The sequence below is a fragment of the Colossoma macropomum genome, unplaced genomic scaffold (assembly GCF_904425465.1).
Source record: "Colossoma macropomum unplaced genomic scaffold, Colossoma_macropomum, whole genome shotgun sequence".
Taxonomy (NCBI): Eukaryota; Metazoa; Chordata; class Actinopteri; order Characiformes; family Serrasalmidae; genus Colossoma; species Colossoma macropomum.
In genome coordinates this window covers 36,014,625-36,042,308 of record NW_023494798.1, presented here as the reverse complement: position 1 = coordinate 36,042,308, position 27,684 = coordinate 36,014,625, and the positions used below count along the sequence as shown (strand labels likewise).

At 41.7% G+C, this 27,684-nt stretch overlaps 1 protein-coding gene across 1 annotated transcript in view; it reads left to right on the top strand.

The window, feature by feature from the left end:
• The first annotated feature begins 4,437 nt into the window (after positions 1 to 4,437).
• The window catches only part of LOC118818457 (SPHK1 interactor, AKAP domain containing), an 87,317-nt gene continuing 64,070 nt past the window's right edge, over positions 4,438 to 27,684 (top strand). Inside the window, 2 exon segments of the mRNA XM_036585717.1 lie at positions 4,438 to 4,477; positions 22,773 to 22,878. Coding sequence (XP_036441610.1) covers positions 4,443 to 4,477; positions 22,773 to 22,878 — 141 coding nt within the window. The 5' untranslated portion in view covers positions 4,438 to 4,442.

Sequence of the window (27,684 nt, the reverse complement as noted above, 5' to 3'; positions counted from 1 at the left end):
CTGCAGAATAAAAGACTAAAATGTCACCTGAATGTTTTACACTCTTCAAATGTGTTTCAGTCGGAAGTCACGTCAAACCCAGGCTGAATCCCAAACGGCTTCATATTCCCTAAATAGTGTTCTAGCTATGAAAGTCTAGAAATTCTAGCCTCTACAGCCAAACAGTGCATCATGTATTGAGTGTGGATGAGTCTGAGACCCAAATCACTGTTTCTTTGCTGTACTTTGCTCTGCAGGATCCAGTATTTAAACTCAGTATTTAAACTCCTATGTAGTGCACTATGTAGGGAGCAGGGAGCTGTTTGAGATTCAGCCCCAGCGTGAGAACAGGGCGCCGCTGGATCGGTGCTAAATAAGATACGCAGTAATAATTTGGTGACCAAAAAGTGCTTATAAAGAGAAAGTTTCTGCATTAAACAATGCTGTGTCATCATATGTCCATTATTATATGACAAAAGTTTAAAAATCATCAAATCACTGCAGTGTACAGTGATGGGCGACCGAACGTTCTCCTCTTTCAGCTGTCCAAGGTTGCTTGGCAATGATTCTGTGCTCTAAAGGAACTACATTTCTTGGCTGTGTGTTACTGCAATTTTATCACAGGGGAGGAAATTTTGTTGTACCTAAGACAATCCTGTGATAAAGTCATGGTAACGGACAGACTCTCGTGGCTTACTGCTTTAATATCTGCCATTATACACTCGATTTGGTGCCTCACAGTCTTAGCAAAAATATAAAAACAGTCTATATATATATATATATTATGAGATTAACTCAACTTACCATGTAGGACTGAGAATAGTCCACCAACCAAAAACATCCAGCCAACAGCGTCCTGTGACCACTGATGAAGGACTAGAGGATGACCAACACAAACTGTGCAGCAGCAGATGAGCTATCGTCTCTGACTTTACATCTACAAGGTGGACCGACAAGGTAGGAGTGTCTAATAGAGTGGACAGTGAGTGGACACAGTGTTTAAAAACTCCAACAGCACTGCTTTGTCTGATCCACTCAGACCAGCACAACACACACTAACACACCACCACCACGTCAGTGTTACTGCAGTGCTGAGAATGATCCAAACAGTACCTGCTCTGTGAGGCTCCATGGGGGTCCTGACCATTGAAGAACAGGGTAAAAGTGGCTAACAGATGTGTATGTATATATATGTATATCTGTGTTTGTATATATAAATGTAATGGGGGGAACTGGGGGATGTGCTTTTTTTTTTATCTGAACTATCGCTTTAATAGTATAGAGGTCATTTGAGCCGCCCTTCGCCTCTGGGCCTGTGGGTCAGACTACCTACGTCTGTTCCAGAAATATCCGCGCTGTGTGCCGCTCAACACGTTCCTCACGCCGGCGTTGTTCTTTCAAAGCGACGCTGCTCGTCTTCACTCCATCATTTTCCCCTCTTTTATCGCTCTATTGTGTTTGTATTCTGGTTGTGATTATAAATAACGCGGCGCGGCTCCGTCTCTAAAGCCTGTCCTGCCTCTCCGAGGGCTTTTTATGTCTTTTCGTCTCTGATGTTCTTTTCCTCCTCCACTTTATCGTTCACACTCCATTTGTGAGCATCATCCCCCCTTTTCCTCTCCTCCACCTTTCACTCTTTCCCCGGTGGAAATGATCCCTCTATCTGCTCTCCTTTCATCAGACGGATGACAGAAGCGGTGAGAGCGGAGAGAAGGCGAGTGTAGATTTACAGAGCTGTGAGTTTTGCTTTATTCTGAAATGATCTTAACTGTTAACAGATACTGAACAGATCTGATAAACACAGGTTAATACAGTCAGAACCAGAGCACTCCCGCACTGTAGAGGATAGATAGATAGATAGACGGACGGATGGATGGACGGATAGATTGATTGGTGAGTGGACAAATAGCCAATAAGATCGAAAGAAGAGGATGGATGGATGGCTGGATGGATGGATGAATGTAACCAATAAGACAGAAAGAGGAGAGGTAGAAAGATGAGTGGATGGATGGATGGAGGGTTGGGAGGGATGGACGGACAGACGAATGCACTGACTGATAAACACAATAGATAAACATAATAATGGATGATGGCTGGATGAATAGATGGATGACAGATAGATAAACATAGATAGATAGATGGAAAGAAGGATGGACAGACAGATAGCCAAAAAGATAGAGAGGCAGATAGATAGATAGATAGGTAGATAGATAGATAGATAGATGGATGGATAGACGGATAGATTGGTAGGTGGGTGGACAAATAGCTAATAAAATCGAAAGAAGAGAGATGGAAAGACAGGTGGATGTAAGGATGGACAGACAGACAGATAGATAGATAGCCAGAAAGCTAAGTAGAGAGATGGATGGATGGATGTTGGATAGATGGATGACAGACAGATAAACATAGATAGATAGATGTAAAGAAGGATGGACAGACAGATAGCGAGAAAGATAGAAGAAAAATGATAGGTGGATGGATGGATGTTGAATAGATAGATAAATAGACTGGTTGGTTGGTTGGTTGATAGGTGGGTGGACACAGGCAATAAGATAGAAATAAGATACAGAGAAAGACGGATGGATGGATGGATGGGAGGAGGAATGGAGGGATGGAAGTTGAGGGGAGCTACACTGCTGTAGGCTGAAAGGGCAGATATTTGTAATTGGCTGGTTTTTATGACATCACAAAGCTGTATTTTACAGTTCAGTGTCCATATAAGGACGGACTGTATGTGCTGCAAAGCGGACGGCTCATCTGGAACCTTTAACAGTGTTTACTGACCACATCACACTGTTTAATTAAAAAGCCCAGTTTTCCATGATATGGCCCTTTAACAGAGGTCAAGCTCAGAGAGAAGTGTTGTTGTTAATCAGGACGTGTTTGGACTCGTTTGGACCTGTCCATTCTGCTGTCCGCTGGATTGACTGATAGCTGTCAGTCACTCTGCCCCTCCTGACAGAGTCCGTGCTGATCTGAGTGAGTGTAGCGTGGTCAGAGCAGCCTGATCTCTCTGACCGTCTGCGGTCTACAGCCCAGAGGGAGCCAGCTGTCGCAGAGATACAAGCTGGATGCATGCTGGACTGGACCCTCGCTTCAGGCATGTGATCATAAACATATGGTCACCCATTACATAACAGCAGCGACAGGAGTGACCATTTTTCAGCAGCACCACATATACACTCACTGGCCATTTTATCAGAAACGCTTACCATACCAATTAGGTCCTTTATATACCTTTTATGATGTCACATAATCACTGTCCCCTTTATTAGGAACATCCACCCTGTGCCTCCACTAACTGGCCACTTTATTAGAAACACCCAGCTTGTACTTCCACTAACTGGCCACTTTATTAGAAACACCCACCTTGTACTTCCGCTAACTGGCCACTTTATTAGAAACACCCACCTCGTACTTCCGCTAACTGGCCACTTTATTAGAAACACCCACGTTGTGTACAGTTTCATCTGCTGAAGTGCAGTTTTCCTTTAGTCTTTCATCAGTGATCACAGAGCTGCTGTTGTCTGGAAAATTCCACCAATGTTTGTAATCAGAGAGATTCAGAGTGGTTTGGTGTGAAATGGTTCAGATGTCTTTACAGTGGTGGTGATAGGAACCAGGGGTCGCCATGACTACAACACAAATATGGACATTTTATTTACTATCCAGAACCACCAGTGAACCTACACGAGTCTTCTGAGTCTATATGGAATGTTGATGATGGAAAATAGTGGAAAATCTGAAATAATAAGTTTTCTTTGGGGACTATTTTGCCTCACAGCGCCCTGCATGTATCCCTCCACCATGAATGGAGTTTAAGTTCTCTAAACTATCATAAAACAGTGTCTCAGTCATCAGGCAGTGAATTCATAACCATTTCATGTAGGAACTTTCTGTGAGGGAGCTTTTAGAGGTGGACGTCTGGTTCCTATCACCACCACTGTGAACAGTTCTGACTCAGTAAGTTTATCTAGAACAGAGCGTTTCACACCGAACCACTCAGAACGACTCTGATTACGTCTTAACCATTTAATTATGCAGGTATTTTGAAAAATTCCTGGAGTTCTCCTATTCTCCCATTATTATTATTATTATTATTATTATTATTATTATTATATCTCAGTTCTGTATTGAATGCTGTTACGTTCTTGTTGTTTACAGTGTTTGTTTTTGTGAACTCGCGTGTGTGTGCTCGCGTGATGCGCAGCTTGGCGCGTGCGCCGGTATGCCCCCCCCCCACCCCGCTCCTTTCCACACACACACTCCCAAAACTCCCCTCCCGCTCAAACCGTGACGTGCATGCGCGTGCGTGCCAGAGCGTGTGCAAGTGTGTGTGTGCTGCTGGAGCGGGAGCGCGCGCCACATCTCTGCTCCAGTCACGGTGATTTTCCCTCGCCCGCTCGCGCTCTCTCTCTCTCTCTCCCTCTCTCTCCCTCTCTCTGTGTCTCTGGGATAAGGCGATGGCGGGAGCGAGGCGCGCGCAGCAAACAGCACGGTAACGAAGCTCTGTACTCGTCTCATGGTGCACGTGCATGCTGGGCTTGTGTGTTTGTTTCTTTGTGTGTTTGTTTGTTTGTTTTTTTCTTGCTGCTCTTTTATCCTGTCCGAGTTCTCCTGTACCCCCGTGGCGCGCGCGCTTTCTCACACGACGCGCTCTCGCGCTGCCCCTCTTCGCTCTCGTGGCGGTGCAGGTGCTCAGCGGTTCTGGATCTGTTTGTGTGCATGTACATGTACATATGTCTCGCTGCTCGCGCGTCCCCTTTGCTTTTAAAGCAGCTCGTGCGTCTTCTGCTTCTGTCTCCGCGCGCGCTGCTCCGCTCCAACACCTTCACCTTCACTCGTGCGCGCGTGCTCCTCGCTTTTGCTGCTGTTGCACTGGCGATAAGTGCGCGAGGCCTGCTGCTGCTGCTGCACGCGCCAGAAAAGAAGCAGAAGCGCGACCTCCCGCTGCGCTATAGGTCCCCCCCCATGGATGACAGGGCGTCCTAGGGCTGCACGAGACCGCAAAAGTGAGCGCGCGTGGGTGCGTTCCTCTGCCCAGCAGGTGCATTTGTACCTGATAAACAGCTGTGCACAGATGTAGGTCAGTGGAGAGTCTCCTCATATGGCAAAAATATATAGACATATACTTTATATATAAATACATTTCAAACATTTAAATGTGTTTCAGAATATTTTGCCATATTAATCAAATATATATTAAAACACATTTATTTTAAACTGTATGGTGAAATATTACACACAGATAAAAATAACTGTGTGTAAATGTGTTTATCAAATCCATCTGAAAATGTATGAAAATCTCCAGAATCCTGTCTGATGCTCTTCACTGTCTGATACCTTTAGAAATGAATTTGTGTTCCAGTCTCTTCATTTTAAATCTGATCTAATGATCCTTTAACAGACAGAAGCGAGTGTTGTGGGTATTGATACTCTGTGAAAATGCAGTTATGATCTGATATCTTGTTTATGTGAAATACATTGTGTGTGAGAGTCTGACTGCAGACGTACATGGTTAATGTAAAGTACAGTGCAGATCACAGAAGAACGTTTAGTTACATCTGGAACCTTCATTACACTCAACTGAACACAGATAATAACTAATACTGATAAATGCAAAAATATATTTAACAAATACGTTTGAATATATGTTTTTTCCATATGGGAGAATAGCAGCGTGTTTAGTGTTTTGGTGGAGTGGAGGCTTTGAAGGTTCACTGATCTGCGTCCAGAATGGTTGCCGCTTACTGATAAACAACAACAAAAACAACAACAAATCAAACCACCAGGCTGTTCATGTGATCCTGCAGGCTGTAGTGCTGCTGTAAACTTGACCTGATGCAATTATTTACACTAACCTCAATATTTATTTTTTTTATTACTGCATTTAGACAAACTCAACTCCAAAACAGCTGTGACAGCAAAAAAATGTGAATCAATAAAGTGCTAATAAAGTTCCTAATAAAGTGCTCAGTGAGTGTACACTTTGCTCACAAAAACAACAGAAGTTCTAAGTTCTAATTGGTTCTGTCTGGTGCTATAACATGTTTGGAGGTGAGGGATGTTTGTTTATTTGAGCTCAAATTGTGTCATCAGTTGGAAACAACACCCTGAAGAAGATTTTTAAAGAATTCCTTAGTAAAGAAAGTTGTTTGTGTGCCTAAACGCTTCTTTGCCTGGTGAAATGGTCCTTCAGACTGATGTGAGAATGTGTTTTATATGGTTCTATATAGAACCTTTGTGAAAATGGTGCTGTATAGCACCAAAAAGGGTTCTGCTGTTGTTAGAGGCTTGGCATTGTAACAGTACCAGCACCCATTTTGGTGCTATATGGAACCATTTACAGCATGTTCTCCATCAAACTGAACTGTTTCACCATTTAAGCATGCAAATAGTTTTTGAGTGTTCGTGGTTCTACAGAACCACTGCCCTTACTAAAGAACCCTTGAAGAACCTTCTTTTTCAAATGTATACCAAGTAGGAAGCAATTGGTTGAGCGTTGTGTCTTTGCAGTCAGTCAATTATGGCCCACAAGGTGATTTTAATTCAGAATATGGATTCTAAGTTTATCTAGCGAGCCAGAAACAAACCATAATCAGGCCACAAGAGCGATGCGAGCCGGATGCTACAACACTACACTAAATTTCATGACCACAACACATGGCAAAATAGTTGTTACAGGAGCTTGTTTACACTGTCTTACATCACATTTCCTTTAACAGCACTTAATAATCGTTTGGGAACTGAAACACTGATTTCTGTAGTTGTGAAAGTGGATTTTTTTCCCCATTTTTGCTTAATATAACACTTCAGCTGCTCAGAAATCCAGAGACTCCATTCTCGTAACTTCCGCTTCATAATGCACCACGTTTTCTGTGGGTAACTGGACTGCAGACAGGTCAGTCCAACACCTGCACTTTCTGTAACACATGCAGTATGTTTCTCGGTGTGTCATGTTGAAATAAGCATGGACGTCTCTGAAGAAGACGGCGTCTAAAAGGCAGCAGGTGTTGCTCCAGAATGTGTTCAAGATTAATGGTACTGTGCCTCAATGACAGCCCTCAAGAGCCGGCGGGAAGGCATGGCCTGAATCCTGAACATGGCCGAGGGACGCAATGACAGCCAAACCCCACCACGTAGGCCGGACCTCCTGTTCCGCAGTGAGGCCGCTAGACTACACCTTAAGTCGACCCCAGCGGCCGAGCTGTGAAGTGTGGGCTGTGATGGGGAGGCGGAGCAATGAGCTCTGTGAGCTTCTCGGTTCAGGAGCGCTGCCCTTAATGAGAGCCAGCTGAGGCTGATCTGATCAGCGTGAGCACCTTTAAAAAGAGCAGAGGGGGAACAGAGAGAGAGGAGAGGAACGAGCAGCAGCGGCAGACTGAAAAGCTGAAAAGCTCAACTTTGAGAGAAGGACTGAAAAGTCTGGCTTTGAAGTCACTGAAAAGTGACCAGCTTTGATTTTGGTTGTTTTGTTGGTTGTCGTGAGTGGAAACAAAGAAATGGCTGCTGCAGATGTTTCTCCTGCCTCCAGAGGGTGCTACAGGTGCTTTTACAGATGTGCAGGTTAACCACTAATAACCCCCCCGAGACCACGACAGATGCTGGATTTAGAACTTTACACTGGTAACGGTCTGGATGGTCCTTTTCCTCTTTGGCTCAGAGAACACAATGTCTATTATTTCCATAAACAATCTGAAAGGTTTACTCGTCAGACCACAATACATGTTTCCACTGAGCGTCAGTCCATTTCAGATGAGCTCGAGCCCAGAGAGGTTGGCGGCGTTTCTGGATGTTGTTGATATATGACTTCGACTGTGCAGAGTACAGTCTTCACCTGTATTTGTGGATGCAGCGATGAACTGTTGTACTGACGAGGGTTTTCTGAAGTAATCCAGAGCCCATGTGGTTATATTCAACCCAGAAGCATGTTGGTTTTTAATGCAGTGCCCTCTGAGGGATGGAAGGTCATGGGTATTTAATAATGGTTTTCAGCCTTTTCCTTTACACACAGAGATTTCTATGGATTCTCTGAATCTTTTAATAATGATATGGAGTGCAGATGGTGAATTCCTTGCAGTCATACTTTGAGAAACATTGTTCTTAAACTGTTGGACTATCCGCTCACGCGCACAAAGTGGCAGCTGAGCTGTTTGTGAATGCTCATCTTCTGTCCACCTGATGCAATCATCATTGCTTTGAATTTGGTTTGTAAACACAAGAAAGCAAACAGGTTTGTTGAGACGAATCATTGGTCCTGTGAAAACAGCAAAAGTTCTAACTTCTTCTGGTTCTAGCTTGTACTGTAATGTTTAGTGGTGAGGGATGTTTGTTTATTTGGGCTTCAATTTTGTCTGCCATCAGTTGGGAACTGCCCGCTTAAAAAAGATGGTTCTTTAAATGTTTTTTAGGTAATGGTTCTATTTAGATATATTTCTATATATAATGATTTCATGCTTAAATGGCTTTGCATGGTAAAATGGTTCTTTAGAATGGCGGAGAATGTGTTGTATATGGTTCCATATAGAACCTTTTTGAAAATGGTTCAACATAGCACATAGCAAGCGTGGCATTATAACAGTAGCAGAACCATTTTTGGTGCTATATGGAACCATATGCAATACATTCTCCATCTGAAGAACCATTTCACCATTTAAGCATGCAAATGTTTTTTTTTTGAGTGTTCATGGTTCTATATACAGCTGTGCAGCACCAAAAAGTGTTTTACTGTTGTGACAAGCTTGACATCGTAACAATAGCAGAACTTTTTCTGAATGCTTTATAGAACCATGCAACACATTCTCTGTCATTCTGAAGAACCAGTTCACCATGCAAAGACCCATTTAAGCATGAAATGGTTTTGTACAGAACTCATGGTTCTAGATAGAACCACTGCTTTTACTAAAGATCCCTTGAAGAACCATCTTTTTTAAGTGTGTACCAAGTAGGAAGGAGTTGGTTGAGCGTTGTGTCTTTGCAGGTGGTCGATCTCGCTCCACATGAATTCTAAGTTCATCTACTGAGCCAGATACAAACCATAATCAGGCCATATGAACCTGCAAATGAGGTGCCGTTCTTACTTGGGAAGAGTTTTAGCTGTGTAGGACCGGACGTGCACAGACAGACCCCGCAGGGGGATTGAAGTTCCTCCTCTTGTGCCCTCAGACTGTACGAGAGCCGCCTTTGTTGGTGTGTATTTTAGATGGTTCTTCAAGATCCCTTTTAGTGAGATTCTCGCACATTTAGCATCACCACAGGGTTGGAAATCCCTCCAATAAAACACTCATAATCTCTTTAAGAACGTGTCTCGTTCCATAATGTGCTTATTTTGAAAAACACCCAAATATAACGTCGGCAGTGCGCAGTGTTAATAACTTTCTACACTACGTTCTCATCAGTGTGAGAAACGGGTTTCTGTCTCTGTGGAGCTCAGACACAGTTCTGACTGAATACTGTGTGGTGATTAAACAGTGCGGCGAGTATCGCTGGAGACTCAAATCCCACAAAGACAGTAATGTTCATGCTGTTCTCTTAAAAAAGATGGTTCTCCAAGCGTTCTTTAGTAAAGACAGTGGTTCTATATGGACACATAGACAGTCGAAGAACCCTCTGCACGCATACCTCTGCATCAGATTGGTGAAAATCGTGTTGTATGTGGTTCTATATGCAACTTTTTTGAAAAGGTTTCTATATAATACCAAAAAGGGTTCTTCTACTGTGTACACTCTTAACCAATAGATGGTTATTTAAGGGTACCTTGGTAAAGAAAATGGTTCTGTAAAGAACCATGAACACTCAAAAAAACATTTGCATGCTTAAAAGGTTCTTTGCATCAATGAAAGGGATCTTAAGAATGTGCTGTAGATGGTTCTATGTAGAACCTTTTTGAAAATAATTCTATATAGCACCCTAAAGCGTTCTTCTGCTGTTAGAATTCCAAGCTTATAACAATAGGAACCTTGGGGGTGCTATGTAGACCCTTTTTAAGAAGGTTCTATATAAAACCATCTGCAGAACATTCTCCATCAATCTGAAGAAGACTTTCATGATGCAAAGAACCCTGTTATCACGCAAAGTGTTCTTTGAGTGTCTGTGGTTCTTTACAGAACCTGTAGCTTTACTAAAAAACCTTTAAATAACCATTTTTTAAGAGTGTACACAACAGGAGAACACTATATAGAACTCTTTTAAAAAAGGTTGCATATAGAACCCAATATAGAACACATTCTTTATCAAACCAGAATGGTTTCATAATACAAAGAACCCTTTAAGCATGCAGAGTGTTCTTTGAGTGTCTATAGGTCCATATAGAACCATTGTCTTTACTAAAGAACCCTTGAAGAACCATCCTTTTTAAGAGTGTGCCTTCTGAAAAACTCTCGTTTGGTTTTATCTGAAACATGATCGCTCTGTCTCTCTTGATATGAGTGATTGCAGTAAATAAGTTTTTTTTACCCATGAGCCTCTGCCCCCCCAAAACGCCTGTGCTTGGGTCTGAGTAAGTCTAACTCCCTCCCTGTCCTTTCCATCCATTTCCATCCCCTGAAACAACAAGTAACATGATGAAATGACCCAAACGTGTTGCTCAGTGCAGACTGCAGCAGGGTTCGCGACTTCAGACCACTGTTTTCAGGAGGACCAGACTTCGGTTCTCTCACTGCTGGGCTTGAGAACAGCTTTAAACACAGCCAATCGTACCAAACTCTCAGGACAAACAGACTCAGGTCTGGAAAAATGTGAAAACATCCTTAGACTGTTAGCGTTACTAAGATCATGTGAACAGCGTGGTTCGATTAGTTCGGTCTGAAACAGGCTGATATTGTCCTGACTATCCTGAATCGCTCTTCTGACTCTTGTGGGAGGCCGTATGTTTGGGGGAGGAAGAGACGACCCTCAAATACATATCATTAGATAGTCAGATGAAAGGAAGAAAGGAGTGGCGAAATTTTCAAATGGAGGGAAACTTATTCAAGTGTACACAAGTGAACACCTCTCTGTGTTCAGGAAGATTTTGAAAGAAGTGGTGGAACACGGACAGGAGCCAAGGACAAAAGTCGTTGGTGGTCTGGTGGTTTGTAGTCGGTGCTCTCACCACCGCGGCCTGGGTTCGAATCCCAGGGTAAAGAGGTGTTTTAGGGGCTCCTGAGTGGCGCAACTGTCTAAGCATTGGCCCCCAGTAATGCTACAAACATCTGTGGCTGGGAGTCCAGGAGAGAACAATTGGCCGCCATCTCCCAGTGCGATGCTAGCCAGTACAGGTGTCTGTTGGTTGACATGATAGAACGGTTGGTGGTTGGCGAGTGCATTCAGCTGACCGATCACATTGTGTTAGTGGCTGTTAGAAAAGATGCGGTGGTGCTTCACAGGACTGTGGTAGCCTTCACCCTCCTTGAGCTGCTGGTATTGTGTGATTGGGGGAGTCTGAACTAGTGGGTAGCATTGAATACAACTACATTGGGGGAAAAAAAACAAGGACGCAAACCAAAAACGTGGCTGTGGCCGAACAACGTGCCCTTTTTACAGCGAGCTGGGCGCATTCTGGGTGTGAACATCGCCTCAGATGCGTCATAAAGGAGCCGTTTCACATCGTAGCTAGACTGTGAACTATAAAGGGACTGGTTTTCTATAAAACTCGGCTCACTTCGCTTGTTAGACTAACTCTACACCCTGTAAACTATACTGCATATTTACCGTCTGCCGTAGGACGTTCTGTAGGCTGTGGCACAAATCACGAGATTCCAGACTTATAGACGCACCGAGTCATTTCTTAAAGAATCATAACTGAATCGAATCCTGTTGAAATTTTTGATTTCATGATGCGCTGTTTCCTAATAAATAAAGAATCGTGAAGAAATGTAACGAATCATGGTGAAATAACAGACTCCATGAAGCACTGAATCACTGCCTAAAGAATCAGAATCAGAATCAGTTTGAATCGTTGCCAGGTCGCATAGTCAGAAATAAATGAAGGACAATAACAGCAGCTTTAAATGGAGAGATGAAGGACACCAAAGGTGGATTGACTTCACTGACCATATAAACACACCCCACCCACCCCTCCTTGACCTAATCAGTGACCTCTCTCCACCTCTATATCTGTCTCTCTCTCTCTCTCTCTCTCTCTCTCTCTCTGTCTCTGTCTGTCTCTCTTATGTTGACCCAAACTATTTCCTGCTCCTGTTGACCTTCCTTTGTCATGACAGCTGTCATGTTGTTTGTTTGTGTGTAATTGTGAGGAGTTCATTAATGACATCTTCATTAACGTGTAGGGTTTAGTAGTGCAGCACGTATCACAGCCTAAAGCATATTCTACAGCCTAGAGCCTCTACTATATACTACAGTACTAACAGCGACCTGCAGCGTGTACTACGTTCCAGCCTAACGCATTATAGACTTCAGCATGTACTACAGTCTATAGCGTGCACTAATGCACAAAGCATGTACGATAATCTACAGTATGCACTATAACCTACAGCGTGTACTATAACACAGCGTGTACTATATCCTACAGCATGTACTATATCCTACAGCGTGTACTATATCCTACAGCATGTACTATATCCTACAGCGTGTACTATATCCTACAGCATGTACTATATCCTACAGCGTGTACTATATCCTACAGCATGTACTATATCCTACAGCGTGCACTATATCCTATAGTATGTACTATATCCTACAGCGTCTACTATATCCTATAGTATGTACTATATCCTAGTTTTCACTGCACATAATACGCGTCGTCTCTTTTGCCAGTGGTAAACAAAGTTCTTCAGCAGTTGTGTGGGGGTTACCCGCTTTTGCAGTCCACAAGCTTGCATAGTTGGATGCTTCTTAGGCTTTGGTAACTGGGGTGGCAGTATGGATTTGTGCTGCTTCAGATCTTTAAGTTTCCTTTGAAAGAGTTCTACAGGTTTATCCTTCAAGCGTGCATGTTTAGGGCTCACATGCCGTCCTAAATGTGCTGGTTTCATTCTCTCGTCGCTGAGGATCTCACAGCAGACAACGCGTTGTGGTCTTGGTCCTTCCTCCATCCCACAATAAGTAAATCCCAAACTTAGAAAACTTGTGTCATACCGTCTTGTGGTCACTTTACATCGAGTGTTGCAGGTGTGTTTGATTTACCAGGGTTGGGGTCCTTGCTCCTGGAATCTGCTATCTTCAGCCGTGACATAAACTTTATTTATTTCATTTTTAACCACTGTTTCTGGCACACGCGAGAGACCTAGCTATGGTGAGCGCGAGTTATAGACGTAATGAAGTACGGTGTCTGCATAGACCACACAGTATTTTTTAAAACACAAAACACCAACTAATTTTATTGAAACAAAATAATTAAAATTCTGAAACAGATTATGTAAATTACGCTATTCAACATTAGAATTCCAGTTATTAATTCCTTTTTCAGTGCGTGTAGCAGATTTTCCAGCATACCACCTTGGGGTGCTTCGTGTACCACGGTTTGAGAACCTCTCCTCTACAGCATTTACTATGTCCTACATGTACTATATGTACAAGACTTACTGCGTTATGTACTAGACATCATGTACTAGACTTCAGTATGTATGTGCTGTAGCCTACAACATGTACCTGCAGTAGGATGTAGTAAATGGTGTAATATATCCTGTAGTTTATAGTACATGCAGTAGGTAGTTGTACATATTGAAGTCTAGTACATGCTGTCTAGTACATAAGACATCTAGTATATATATCACACACTTGAGGCTGTAGCACATGTTGTAGGCTATAGTACATACTGTAGGCTGTCATACATACTAAAGTCTAGTATGTGATGTCTAGTACATGAAACAATCTAGTTCATATAGTACACACTGTAGACTGTAGTATATGTTGTAGGCTATAGTACGTACTGTAGGCTGTCATACATACTGAAATCTAGTACATGCTGTCTCATACATAACAGCAAGTCTTGTATATAAAGTACATGCTGTAGGATATAGCACATACTGAAGTCTAATACATGCTGTCTAGTACATACGACATTAAGTGTAGTACATATGTTACGTGCTGTAGGCTGTAGTAGATACTGTAGATTATAGTACCTGTGTGCATTAGTGTATGCTGTAGACTGTAGTACATGCTGAAGTCTGTAATGTGTTAGGCTGTAGTTCTTACTGTAGACTATTGCAGATGCTGTGTGCTTTACTGTGAGCTATAGAACGTAGTACACGCTGCAGGTCGCTGTTAGTACTGTAGTATATAGTACAGGCTCTAGGCTGTAGAATATGCTTTAGGCTGTGATACGTGCTGCAGTACTAAACCCTACACGTTAATGAAGATGGCATTAATGAACTCCTCACAGTTACACACAAACAAACAACATGACAGCTGTGGAAGGTCAACAGGAGCAGGAAATAGTTTGGGTCACCATAAGAGAGACAGAGGTGGAGAGAGGTCAGTGATTAGGTCAGTATCGGGGGTGGGGGGCAGGGGGGTGTATATTGGTCAGTGAAGTCGATCCACCTTTGGTGTCCTTCATCTCTCCGTTTAAAGCTGCTGTTAATGTCCTTCATTTATTTCTGACTATGCGACCTGGCAACGATTCAAACTGATTCCGATTCTTTAGGCAGTGATTCAGTGCTTCATGGAGTCACATATCTCACCATGATTTGACTCAGTTACAGTTCTTTAAAAATTACTCAGTGCATCACAAAATCTCACATTTTGCCACAATTTGATTCAGCCATGGTTCTGTAGCCTCTTATGCTCCTTCGAACCACCGGTGGTTCCAAAATGCACTTCGTCATATTCTTCACGACTTTCATATTTCATAAGCTACATTCTAAAGGTGGGGGTCGTATGAGAGCTGTAACTGTCTTCTTTCCAGTCAAATAGATGGTGATGTCATTTTAAACCCTTATAATAAAAGAAGCCGAACTCTTTCTACTGAAAGTCGACCCATTTTTCCACAAATCTGGGCTACAAACTATAAACAGATGGCGTCTCTTCAGTGATCTGCTCTGTACAAATTATTTTTATAAAATAATACAAAGAGCATCTAAGATTTTGGCTTTCAGCAGTAAATTGTAAGCATATAGCAATATGTGTGATCATAAAACACATGTTCTGTTCATTTGAGGGGAGCTTTTACAAAAAAATAAATAAATAAATAAAAATAATAAAAATGTGCATTTATTTCATGTAGTTACTGAATAATTTGCCTTACGATTTGGTCACGTAAATTCAGATGGACAAGCCAAGATATACCCCGGAGCATAAGAGGTTGAGAATTGATTCAGTGCATCATAAAAATCTAGAATTTCATCAAGATTTGTTTCAGTTACGATTCTTTAAGAAATGATTCAGTGCATCATAAAATCCAAAATTGATTTGTTAGGTAATAATTCAGTGCATCAGGAAATCTAGAATAGGTATGATGTCGAGCATGTAATAACAGCAGAACCCTTTTGGTGCTATTTAGAGTCATTTTCCATTTTTGTAAATGGTTCCATATAGAACCATTTACAACACATTCTCCATCAATCTGAATCATCATTTCACCATGCCATGAATCATTTAAGCATGAAATGGTCCTATACCGAACTCGTGGTTCTAAATAGTGTGTTCTCAGTGTTTTACATTGACTTCCAAAGAGGCTCGGCCAATCAGGTTTTAGAAACCTGATGGAATCTAACATTCCAAAGTGAATGTAGTTGAATCTCCACCTTCAGACTGAGTCGTGATGATGCATGTTCACATTTTTACTCTCCTAGTGAAGCTGTTCTCCATGAACTGTGAGGATCACAGCTGGAGCTCAGGCATTAAAGGCCTGCGCTGCCCCCTGGGGGGCTGGAGGGGAACAGCTGAACTGTCAACAGCAGCAGTGCGTTTAGCAGCTAGCAGGAAAAATCTTCAGCAGTTTTCACTTCTTAATCCACTTACAGCATGAAGCATAATCAGCATCATGTCAGCTTAATTACTGACAAAATAAATTAATAGCGTTTAGTTTGGTCAGCTTTAAAAACTCTAATTTCCCCCTTTTTCCTCCTGATGTAGTCGATCAGCCAAGACCGTGTTTGGTGTCTGAAGTTTGCTTCTTTAGTTTTAGGCTAAAGTCAGTGAAAAGTAATGAAAGATTATATATCATTAATTAGCATGGCGCTAACTGCAAGCCTCGCCCCAAAGCGTGTGGAGTTGTTTAGTATCTCTGATAGACTTAGAGACTCACTGTTATCTGTAAACCCAGACTAAAGTACATTAGCATGGCTAAAACAGTGGCCCTGAATCCTGAATCCTGAATTTTGTCTCTGGTTTTGTAGCTTTTTGCCATGAGAAAGTTTGATCATGGTTAAAAGGTGTATTTCTCATATCTGTATCATCAGCTTTTTCTAGTTCTTCAGAAGGTCTGTAGCATCATTAGCTTTAGTTAATGCATTTCCTTCTTTCCCTTACGCTGTAGATTGGGTCCATTTGGACACCAGAAGGCTCTTTAAGCTGAACGATGTCTCTAACTGCTCCTCTGAGAGACATTCATAAAGCATACTGTTCATATTTCTGTCCCACTTAACCCCAACCACACTAATCACTGCTGAGACGAGACCGGGGAATGGACACTTGCTTTTAGAGACCATTTAATGCCTTTTAAAATATGTAAATGTACACGTCCTCTACAGAGAACACACCGCTGTGCATTTTAATGCACAATTTCTATTTATTTGCTGAATTTAACTGATTGGAGAGGAAAAAGGAAACATGAAATGCGGCCTGTGCAAACACAGATAGCAGCAAGCTCAGCTGGCTTGATAAGGTCGCCCCCCTTGCTGACTGTTTGCCACTGCTGGTCCCCCTCGGACCACCTAGATTACTGTCCAGCATACGAGGTCTAACTTTTTAATCTCCTCAAACAGATTTTAAAAGGTTTAATTGGCTTTTATTTTTGGAAAAAGAGAAAATAGTAATGATGAGGCCTAAAATAAAATGATCTAGTTGTAAATGTTGTTGCTGATGCTGTGCTAGGTTGTTACGTGTATACCGGCTGTTTATGATACTGTCAAAACTCGTGAAAGTAATTTACAGAGGAAAATGAAAGAAAGAAATGAAGGTAAAATAAGTAAATTGGACTGTGAGTGGAAAAATGAGTTATTGAAAGTGTCATTTTGTTTAACGCTCTACTCAACCCTAGAATTTTTGGGATTTTTTTTTTGGTATTTTGCATCAGTTACAATTACAATTACAATTTTGAAGTATTTACATGAGACAGTCACACATGCCATGTTTTTTCGGGACCCTGGGCTACTCAGATATACCATTGTTTGATGTGTAAATGCTGACAGAAATTTGATATCTTTATGAATTTGGTTCATTTTTGATCAAAAATTTACCAACCGCCTGCAAAATTTTTATTTTTTTTGCTTATAGAGATCTTGAAAACAAGTTGCACCTCAGATACCTTTTCAGAAATTGTGAGTCTGGAGTGTCTGTGAGCTGAAAGTGCAAGAATTTGATGGTGATTCGTTCTGTTGGTTATTATGTGTAAAAATAAACAATTAGCATAAGGCGGCTATGATTTTTTTATTGATTTTCTGTCCTCTTGGATTCAGGCTGGCTGATGGTCACAGGTGGATGAAATCACTCTGGATGGTGAGGTCAGAGTCTGATGAGTGATCTGATGTTCAGTCATGTCGCTGTTTTAACCCTTTGTTGGAATATGAAGGCCAAAAAACAGAAGAATATCAGGATTTTGGGTGATCTTCCAAGCCGAATTAGTCACTGATGCTGCGGCCGATAAAGGTCCTCTATCCTTTTGCTCTCTGGGAAAGTTCTGGTGCGGTTTATATTTTATGTTTTATATTTTCTAATATGTTAAACTCTTCCACACTAAAATTAGCAGAAAATGGCCACAATTAAGTTTATTCCATGTAGAGGATGTGTTAACGTATTTCCACATAGAAAATCAACAAAATATGTAATTTGACAGGGGTGCACAAACTTTTGCACACCTCTGTGTTAAAAAACGTAGCCTGTCTTCCTGTTCACCTCAAAATCAAATACAGGTGTGCTCCCTGTACTATATTAGCTTGTGGTTAGCATGTTAGCTTGGGAAAAACATATTAGCTCATGGCTAGCTCATTAGCACAGGTGTTATTAACTTGTGGCCAGCACATTCGTTTGTAGCTAATGTATTAGCTTGTGGCTAACATGTTAGCTTGTGACTAATATTATGGCTGATGTATTTGTGGTTAACACATTAGTTCACGGCGTGTTAGCTTGTGACTAGCGCATCTTGGCTGCAACACAGACAGTAACTGATTGAAACAGTGTAGATTTGATGTTGGGCAACACCAGCAGTGAACGTGGAGCTCTGATGTTGGATTTGCATTGATCTTGTTTGTTGTGTTGGCCATTGATTGGCCTGTTATGCTGTTGTGTTGACTCAAGGTTGAAAGCATTTTATTTTCAATTCAGTATTTACAATTATACAGCAGGTAGTTCCGGCCGTGCGAGCTGATTGGTTGAGTGGCGTTCTAACTGTGCTGTTATTTCACCATAACATCACGTTTTTTTCACAAACACTGTATCACTCCGCTGAGACGCCGTTGCTAAGCAACGACTTTGACAGCTGTAGGAGACGCTCAGGACATTTGAACGTTTTTACTTCTTACTTTGCCACAAACAGAAAATGGACACTTTTAAGATCACATTTGACCGACAGCCGATTTGGTCAGACTCTGAAGATGAGACGACACTAAATTCCCAAACTGTCATCACAACTGAGCAGCTTTTCAGTCGGCAGCTGAGACAGAAGAACAGCTGAACAACCTGGAATCAGCCAGAAATGAACCCAACACCGTTCGCCAAACTAAACGGGCTGTAAGATGCTTTACAGACTGGCTGGAACAAAACAACATTAATACTGATCTGGCAAAAACTGACAAAACTGAGCTGAACTTGATATTGCGGCAGTTTTATGGCTCAGTCTGTACTTCAAAAGGCTTAAATATAACACACTTAAGCACATTTAGCAGACACTCTAATGCAGAGCAACTCACAGTGGTAGGTGAGTGCAGTCCTTTATACCTCTTTAAAGTAGCAATGGTTGAGGTCAGGGCTCTGTGAGGCCACTGGAGTTCCTGCACCCCAAACTGGTCAAACCATGTCTTCATGGAGCTGCTTTGTGCACAGGGGCTCAGTCATGCTGGAGCGAGTGTAAAATGTCTTTGTATGTTGTAGCATAAAGCTACGTTCACATGTGTGTGTGGTAGATGAATGATGGCAAACCGGATGTTCCATTGTTTTCAATGGAGCTGTAACACTAAAGTCGGCCACTGGCAGTGGCAGCTGTCCGCAGACCGCAGTGGTGAGCGGAATGCTTCATGAAGACTTTAATTTTCTAAAGTTTTGCCCTCGACTGCAGCGGTGAAATAAACCGGATATTGATTTTTTTGGGAGCCATGGACACCAAACATCTTGTTGTTGAATTCCAGATGAACCCAGTATTACACGACTCTAAATGAAAGAGTGCAGAGCTCCTCCTGCCTTTATGCACCTCAAATAAACAGTCTACACTGTTAAAGCACCCCTTGATAATTATCCATTTTTGCCAGGACCTGGTCACCATGGCAACATTTGCACAGCTTTAAGCCACCGTCGGCCGCGAAGCGCTATGAGGTGTGGAATAACGTTTTTTTCAACGCAGTCATGCGAATGCAGCAAAACATCACCCGTCACTGGAACTGAGAGCCCAAACCCTGAAAAACAGCCCAGCCCATCATCCCTCCTCCACCAAACTCTACTGTTGGCTCTGCATTCCGGTGGGTAACGTTCTCCTGACCTCCACCAAACCCAGATTCATCATCAGACTGACAGATAGTGAAGTCAGTGGCGGCACTTTACACCACTCCAGCAGACACTTGGCATTGCACATACTGAGACCATGGAGACCCGTTTCATGAAGCTCCTAATACACAGTTCTTGTGCTGTTGTTGCTTCCAGAAGCAGTTCGGAACTCTGGAGTGAGTGATGCCGATATTTACATTTACATTTACAGCATTTAGCAGACGCTCTTATCCAGAGCGACAAAGTGCTTTGTCTATCTACAGAAAGTTACCAGTTACAAACAGGTTGGAGAGAAAGTCAGTCCTGAGCTCAGATACTGATAGAAACAAAAGTCCACGTTGATACCGAAAGAAAAAGGAGCCGAGTTAAACACAGCGCAGTGCATTACAATGAATACTTAACTCAGTGCTCACTTAAGTGCTGTATAAAGAGTCTTCAGTCTGCGTTTGAAGACCACAAGAGACTCTGCTGTTCAGACAGTCAGTGGGAGTTCGTTCCACCACCTGGACTCCAGGATAGAGAAGAGTCTTGATGCTCGTCTTCCACACATCTTGAAGGATGGCGGGTCGAGCCGAGGTGGCCTTGAAGCTTGAAGGGCTCGAGGTACAGTTGACCATTGCCATCAGGGGCTGGTCCATTTTTGGCCTTTTTTTTGGATTTTTACACGCTTCCGCACTCTGCGGTCCTGTTCTGTAAGTTTGCATGGTCTGCCACTTCGTGGCTGAGCTCTTGTTGCTCCATTTTACAGTAATAGCACTTCCAGTTATCTGGGGCGGATCCAGCAGAGGAGAAATTTCACAAACTGAATGGGCAAAGGGGGCACACTCTATCAGGCCACGTTTACAGTCACTCTAGGCTCTTCAGTACGACTCATTCTACTGCCAGTGTTTGTCTGCGGAGACTGCAAGGCTATGTGCTTGATTTTATACACCTGTTAGTAATGGCCATGTCTAATACACCTGAACTCAGTAATTAGGAAGGGTGTCCACATACTTTTGTCCATTTTGAGTATCTGTTATAGCATCTCAACTCAATACAGTTGTTATTTTTGTTATTTTTTGCAGTCCCAGTACCCAAAATGCACCAAATGCCCCTGAGGGCTGTCAAAAAATCCACTTTATGACTTTCTCAAACTGCACTTAACCTGAGCCGCGCTAATCACCGCTTAGACGGTTAAAAGGACGTGATGGTTTGTTCTCAGGGAGCGAATTCTGCTGGGAGTTTGCGGTGATTCAGTAAACTCTCTTACAGCCCAAACAAACAGGGCTAATTTAACACAGCTCAGAGCCTGGAAGGCGTCTCGGGTGGAGTTCCGCCTCATTTCTGCACAAACATCGTATTTATTGTCTAAAAGCACTTGGGGGAATTGAATTATTGACGACGGCTTTTCTCCATCCTTTTTCAGCGCACCCACATTATACAATTAATCCTGGAGTGTTTAATTAAAACGCCCCACGCTGAGTTCGCTCTCTCTCCTGACTCCGCTGTTACTCGTGAGTCTGTGGAGGGAGATCTGTGTGGAAAGAGCTGCTGATTGTTATTGATTTTGTTCTAATCAGATGTTCCAGATGCGAAGCTGCTGATGTTTCTTATGATAAACGTTTCTGGTGCTGCGTTCACAACAAAAAAAGATTTTTAAGGCAAATAGTGAGAAATGAAGACGTGCCTAAGTGCAGTTTTCAGGATTAAAAAAGTTCTAGATATTAAGTAGATCAGGCGTACAGAAATCTGATATATGGTCATATTTGCACGTATATCATAACGGGTCAGGCATATATTTCACGTTATATGTACATACATATGGTTCCTCAAGGGTTCTTTAGTAAAAAAAATGGTTCCATAGAACGAAGAATGATTTAAGCATACAAATGGTTCTTTGAGTATTCATGGTTCTATATAGAAGCATTTTCTTTACTAAAGAACCCTTGAAGAACAAACTTTTTAAGAGTGTATATTAAACTTTTTTGAAAAGGGTTCTATGTAGCACCAAAAAGCGTTCTTCTATTGTTACAATGTCAAACTTGTAACATTGGAAGAACCCTTTTTGGTGCTACATAGAACCCTTTTCAAAAAGCTTTTATATAGAACCTTGTACAGCTAATTCTCCATGGTTCCAAGGTTTCTTGAAGAAAATGGAAATTGTAAAGAAAATGTATCTGTATAGAACCATGAACACTCAAAGAACCATCTGCATGACTGAAGGGTTCTTTGCATTGTGAAAGGGTTCTTCAGATTCATGGAGAATGTGCTGAAGATGGTTCTCTATACAACCTTTTGTAAAAAAAAAGCTTTATAAATAGCACTGAAAATGGTTCCACTATTCTTACAAGCCAAAGAATGCTTTTTGCTACTATCTAGAACCCTTTTGTGCTAAGAGTGTAGGTTATTCATTTCCTCTCTTAACATTACAGGTTATACAGAGATGCAAATACAGCTGAATAAACTCCACAGCTGAAGAATAATAATGTGTCTTAACTTTCACTTAAGTCTGAAATTTAAGAGGATTTTATTTCCACATTTAAGTGGATTTTATTTTTTAGGATGTGTTCAGGAATCCAGTCCCACACTCAACGAGAGCAGCGCTTATCAGTGAGACTGAGCTAATAATCCTCTCTCTCTCTCTCTCTCTCTCTCTCTCTCTCTCTCTCTCTCTTTCTCTCTTTCTCTCTTTTTTCCCTCTCTCTGTCACTCTCTCTCTCTCTCTCCCCTCCCTCTCTTTTTCTTCCCTCTCTCTGTCTCTCTCTCTGTCTCTCTCTCTCTCTCTTTTTCTTCCCTCTCTGTCACTCTCTCTCTCTGTCTCCGTTTTCTCTTTACTCTCTTTACTCTCTTTACTCTATCTCTCTCTCTCTCTCTCTCTCTCTCTCTCTCTCTCTTTCTTCCCTCTCTGTCACTCTCTCTCTCTCTGTCTCTGTTTTCTCTTTACTCTCTTTACTCTCTCTCTCTCTGTCTCTGTTTTCTCTTTACTCTCTTTACTCTCTCTCTCTCCCCCTCTGTAGTAATTTCCAGCCGTCTGTGATGTTTGAAGGCTCTGACTGTGTGGAGGAGACAGAGGGAGTGAAGGCTGAGAGCAGTCTGGTCTCGTCCGTCTCCGCCTGTAAGAAGGTACACACCTGTGCTGTGTGTGTGAGTGTGTGTGAGTGTGTGTGTGTGTGTGTGTGTGAGTGTGTGTGTGTGTGTGTGTGTGTGTATGTGTGTGTGTTTCAGTGATTCATGCTAATCAGATTAGCCACATCGCTGCTCAGGTCGTATATCTCAGCATCAGCTGCTGTTTGTCTTCCGTTTCTTTCATTCTGGTCAGTGTTCAGGATCGTTTAGCAGCTCTGTGTTCATATCCTCTATAAACACTCACTGACTGATGGACAGTGACCACATTCACAGGCACATCGGCACGTTATGGTTTAGGTCGGGTTCTGTGAGTTTTACTTTATAATGTTTTTTTTTTGTTTTTTTGTTTTTTTACAACCTTGTTTCCAAAAAAGTTGGGACGCTGTGCAGAATGTAAATAAAAACAAAATGCAAAGATGTGCAAATAACTTAAACTCTATAAATTATACCTATAAAGGCAACATATTAAATGTTAAACTAAGAAATTTTATTACTTTTTGAGAAAAATATATTCCCATTTTGAATTTGATGTCAGCAACAAGTTTCAAACAAAGGTGGGACGGGGGCAACAAAACACTGGTAAAGTTGTGTAATATTAAAAAAATCACCTGGTGGAGAAATCTCTGTATGTAAGGGACAAAGCTGAAAACCAACACTGGCTGGCTGTGATCTTTGGGCCCTCAGACAGCACTGCATTAAAAACAGACATGATTCTGTAGTGGAAATCACTGCATGGGCTCAGAAACACTTCTGAAAACCACTGTCTGTGAAAACAGTTCATCACTGCATCCACAAATGACAGTTAAAACTCTAAAACACAAAGAAAAAAAACATTTATAAACAGAATCCAGAAACACCGCTGCCTTCTCTGGGCCCGAGTTCATTTAAGATGGACTTTTTTGGAAATCGTGGATGTCATGTCCTGCGGGCTAAAGAGGAGAGGGACCATCCGTCTTGTTATCAGCGCACAGTTCAAAGCCAGCCTCTGTGATGCTGTGGGGGGGGGCATTATTGCACATGGCATGGGTGACGTGCACATCTGTGAAGGCACCATTAATGCTGAACGATATATACATGTTTTGGCAACATATGCTGCCATCCAGACGACGTCTTTTTCAGGGAGAGCCTTGATTATTTCAGCAAGACAATGTAAAACCACATTCTGCATGTATTACAGCAGCATGGCTCCGTATTAAAAGAGTCCGGGTGCTGAACTGACCTGCCTGCAGTCCAGACCTGTCACCCCTGAGAACATTTAGCGAGTTATGAAGCAAAAATTACAACACAGGAGACCCTCAACTGATGATCAGCTGAAATCCTGTATCAAACAAGAACAGGAAAACATTTCACTTTCAGAACTACAGCAGCGTCTCCTCAGTTCCCAAACACTTACAGTGTAGTTAAAAGAGGTGATGCAGCACAGTGGTAAACACAACCCTGTCCCAACTTCTTTGGAATGTGTCGCTGGCATGAAATTAAAATGTGCATATATATTTAAAAAAGGATAATTAGTTTAACATTTGAAATGATGTGTTTGTACTATTTTCAATTAAATACAGAGTTTAAATGATTTGTACATAATTTCATTCTGTTTTTATTTAAAATTTTGCACAGCGTCCCAACTTTTTTGGAAGCGGGGTTGTGGTATTACTACAGTTTTACTACAAAGCACTGTTGGGAAGAACAAAAGGGTAAAAATGCTGTGTTTCCTATTTTACAGGAGCAGATTATGATTGTAAAATGGAAACCCCACAACTCATTTTTTATTTGGAGCACTCATAATAATCAATCACAGTTACCTGGCGTACTGATCATGTACTGTAATTCAGAAATCAGCAGGTACATTAGGCTGTATTATGCCTAAATGTTGCTAATTATGACGAGTTGTTGTTAATCAACTGCAGGCTTATTTAGAGAGCAGCAGTCTTTCCAGTCCGGTTTCCGTTAGAACCTCAGTACTGAAACTGCCTTGGTTAAGGTCACCAGTGACCTTAGTATGACATCTGGAGGTGCTGGAGCCCTAATCATTCTTATTTTACACGATTTTAGCACAGACTTACACACAGTGTGCCATTTGACTCTCGTGTCAAGGCTTCCTGAGCTGGGTGTCATTGCCTCTGCGCTGGACTGGTTCACTTCTTATCTCACTGATAGAAAACTGTTCATTTCTCTCTCTGGCTTTACTTCCTCAACTTCTTGTCACTCAAGGGGTCCCTCAGGGTTCAGTCCTCGGCCCTCTCTTCATCGCTTACGTACTCCCCCCTCAGACTGATCATACAACACTTTCAACTGGACTTTCACTGCTATGTGTCTGACCAGATTAATATCAGGACCAAATCCATCAAAGGTCCACCTCTCTGACAGTCAGAATCTTGTTTATCTGAGATTTAACTCTGGATCAATAACATGATTCTCATGTTAAATAGTGACTGAACTCTCTTTTCATTGGCTCCAAATCAACTCTCAATAAAACTGGCTCTGTAACTCTCTCAGTTGATGATGTACTATCCTCCCCCTCCTCTCGGGTCATATCTGGGTGGCATCCTGGTCCTGACTCTCTCAGTCAATGCCTACGTCAGCTGTATCATTAAAACTTCTTTGTTTCATTTTCATAACATAGCCAAAATTTGACCGTTTGACCTCTCTATTCTTCTGTTGTACATGTTCTTTATACTTTCATCTTCAGTCATTTGGACTATTGTAATTCTCTCATCGGTCCTCAAGGGTCTAGGAGATTTAAGAAGAAGTCGTACATTCAAAAGAAGTCGTACATTATTTCTTTTGTTAATCAGACTTAAATTGCCATTTTTAAATGTAAACTAGTAAGAGATATAAGGAAAGAGGAAAAGTTGATTATGTTAGCCATTTACTGATTAGACACAATAAAATAACGTCATGAAAGAAGGAAAATGGCTCCAGGGCAGAGATAATGCCCCAAACCAAACCAGCCGTTACTTGTTGGTCTAGGGCAGGGCTCGGCAACATGAAGCTCTGGAGCTCCACAGCTGAATCAGATTTGTAGGTATAAATAAAATAATCCTCCTTTACAGTAAAATAAAGCTCTGCAGATCGTTCAACGCAGTTTAGCAATAAATGGTCTTAAACTCTGGAGTTAGTGTAGAACTGCTGATTCACCCTTTAACCCTGAAGATCAGCACAGACTGCTGGTCACCATAGCAACAAAGACAACAATCTCGTCTAGCTAGCAGCTAACGAAACGGCAAAGAGAGAGATTTAAGATGAACATCGATAATTTGGAGACAAATGGACTTATTTACATTTATAATCACTCCAGCTGGTTTTCTGATATGTTTAATCTGCAACCAGAAACTGACAAACACTAAAAAGCCACCAGCTTCTTGTTCGAATTCTCCTGTTCCACCTTAAAAGGTGCAGCAGTTACATTCTGGCAAATCAACCACATTTTAGGTGGAATGAGAAAAATGTAAATATAAAATGTCTCTCAGTGTTCGACCTTTCATAAGACTGATGTCAGTTTTATGAAAAATCAAACATTGCGAGACATTTTACAAGAAACTGTTCTACTTATGAGGAAAAGTTTCCTGCTGGAGATGTGAGAAAAGCAGGTATAGCTGAGCTAAAGCTTAAACCAGAGCAAAGTAAGTCTGTGTTTTGTTCATATTTAATATTTTAGTCTACACTACACCATTAGCACATACTGAGACATTTAAGCCAAGATGGTAAAAACGTTGATTCAATAAAATGGACATAAAATGTTGTGGCTCCCAAGGTGGATTGATTTTGTTGAAAGGACAAAGCTGTTTACATATATTTAGAAAAATGATAGAACTGTTACAGCCACCATTTTTACAATAAGCAGATGAAATGCCATCTCTCCAGGGGTTAATAAAGGCCAAAACAATACAAAAACCCAACGCTAACTCAACACCGAAACCTGACTTCCCTAATCACCAAACAGGAAAAAGAAAACTTCTCATACTCCCTAATTACCCCAACACCAGCAGAAAGACTCCACAAACAAAATGGCACTTAGCCCCTTCCAGCAGTGGTGACAAGTAAAAACACACTAAGGGTGCTTTCACACCTTGTTTGGTCCAGACCTTTGGACCATGGTCCAAGGCACCTTTCCAAGGTATGACAGGTGCTTCGGACCACGGTCTGGAACAAAGCACCAAAATTTGGTCCAACCAACAGGTCAAGATTCTCAAAACCTCCCAAACTAACGTGAATAAACAAACACGGCGGATGACAGCGAGGCTATCGCTGTGCTGGATGTGGATGAAGCCAACGCTGAAAATAAGGGGTCCACAGGGCTCGTACACACTGCAGCTCGAGCTTGAGGTGAATACATACATTTGTACATATATACATTCATACACACATGAGGTGAATACATAATCAGGCCTTGTGACAAGTTCAGCTCAGCTCAGCTCTCATTGGTTGACGGTCTTTAAGGCATGACATCAAGAAAACAAGCAAAATGTTTATAAATAGATTGAATATTTTGAAAATATTATTACAACAGTCTACTTAAGTAGTAAGAACTGCAGTGAAACTTCTACTACATCCAGCATTTATCAGCACAGGAACTGAAGATTGTGCGACTGCGACTTTTTTGGTCTAAAATACAGAAGCTCCAAAATCAGAAACGTGACCAATCACAAAGCAGTACAAATACTGCCTGCATCACAACACACTGACATTAAACACAAAAAATGGAACTAGTATCTAAATACGAATGGCTCAAATGTACGGAGTAAAAAGATTCCTTTCCTCACTTTAGTAGAAGCCAGCCGCTTCTTTATTTTTAATTTTTTGCAT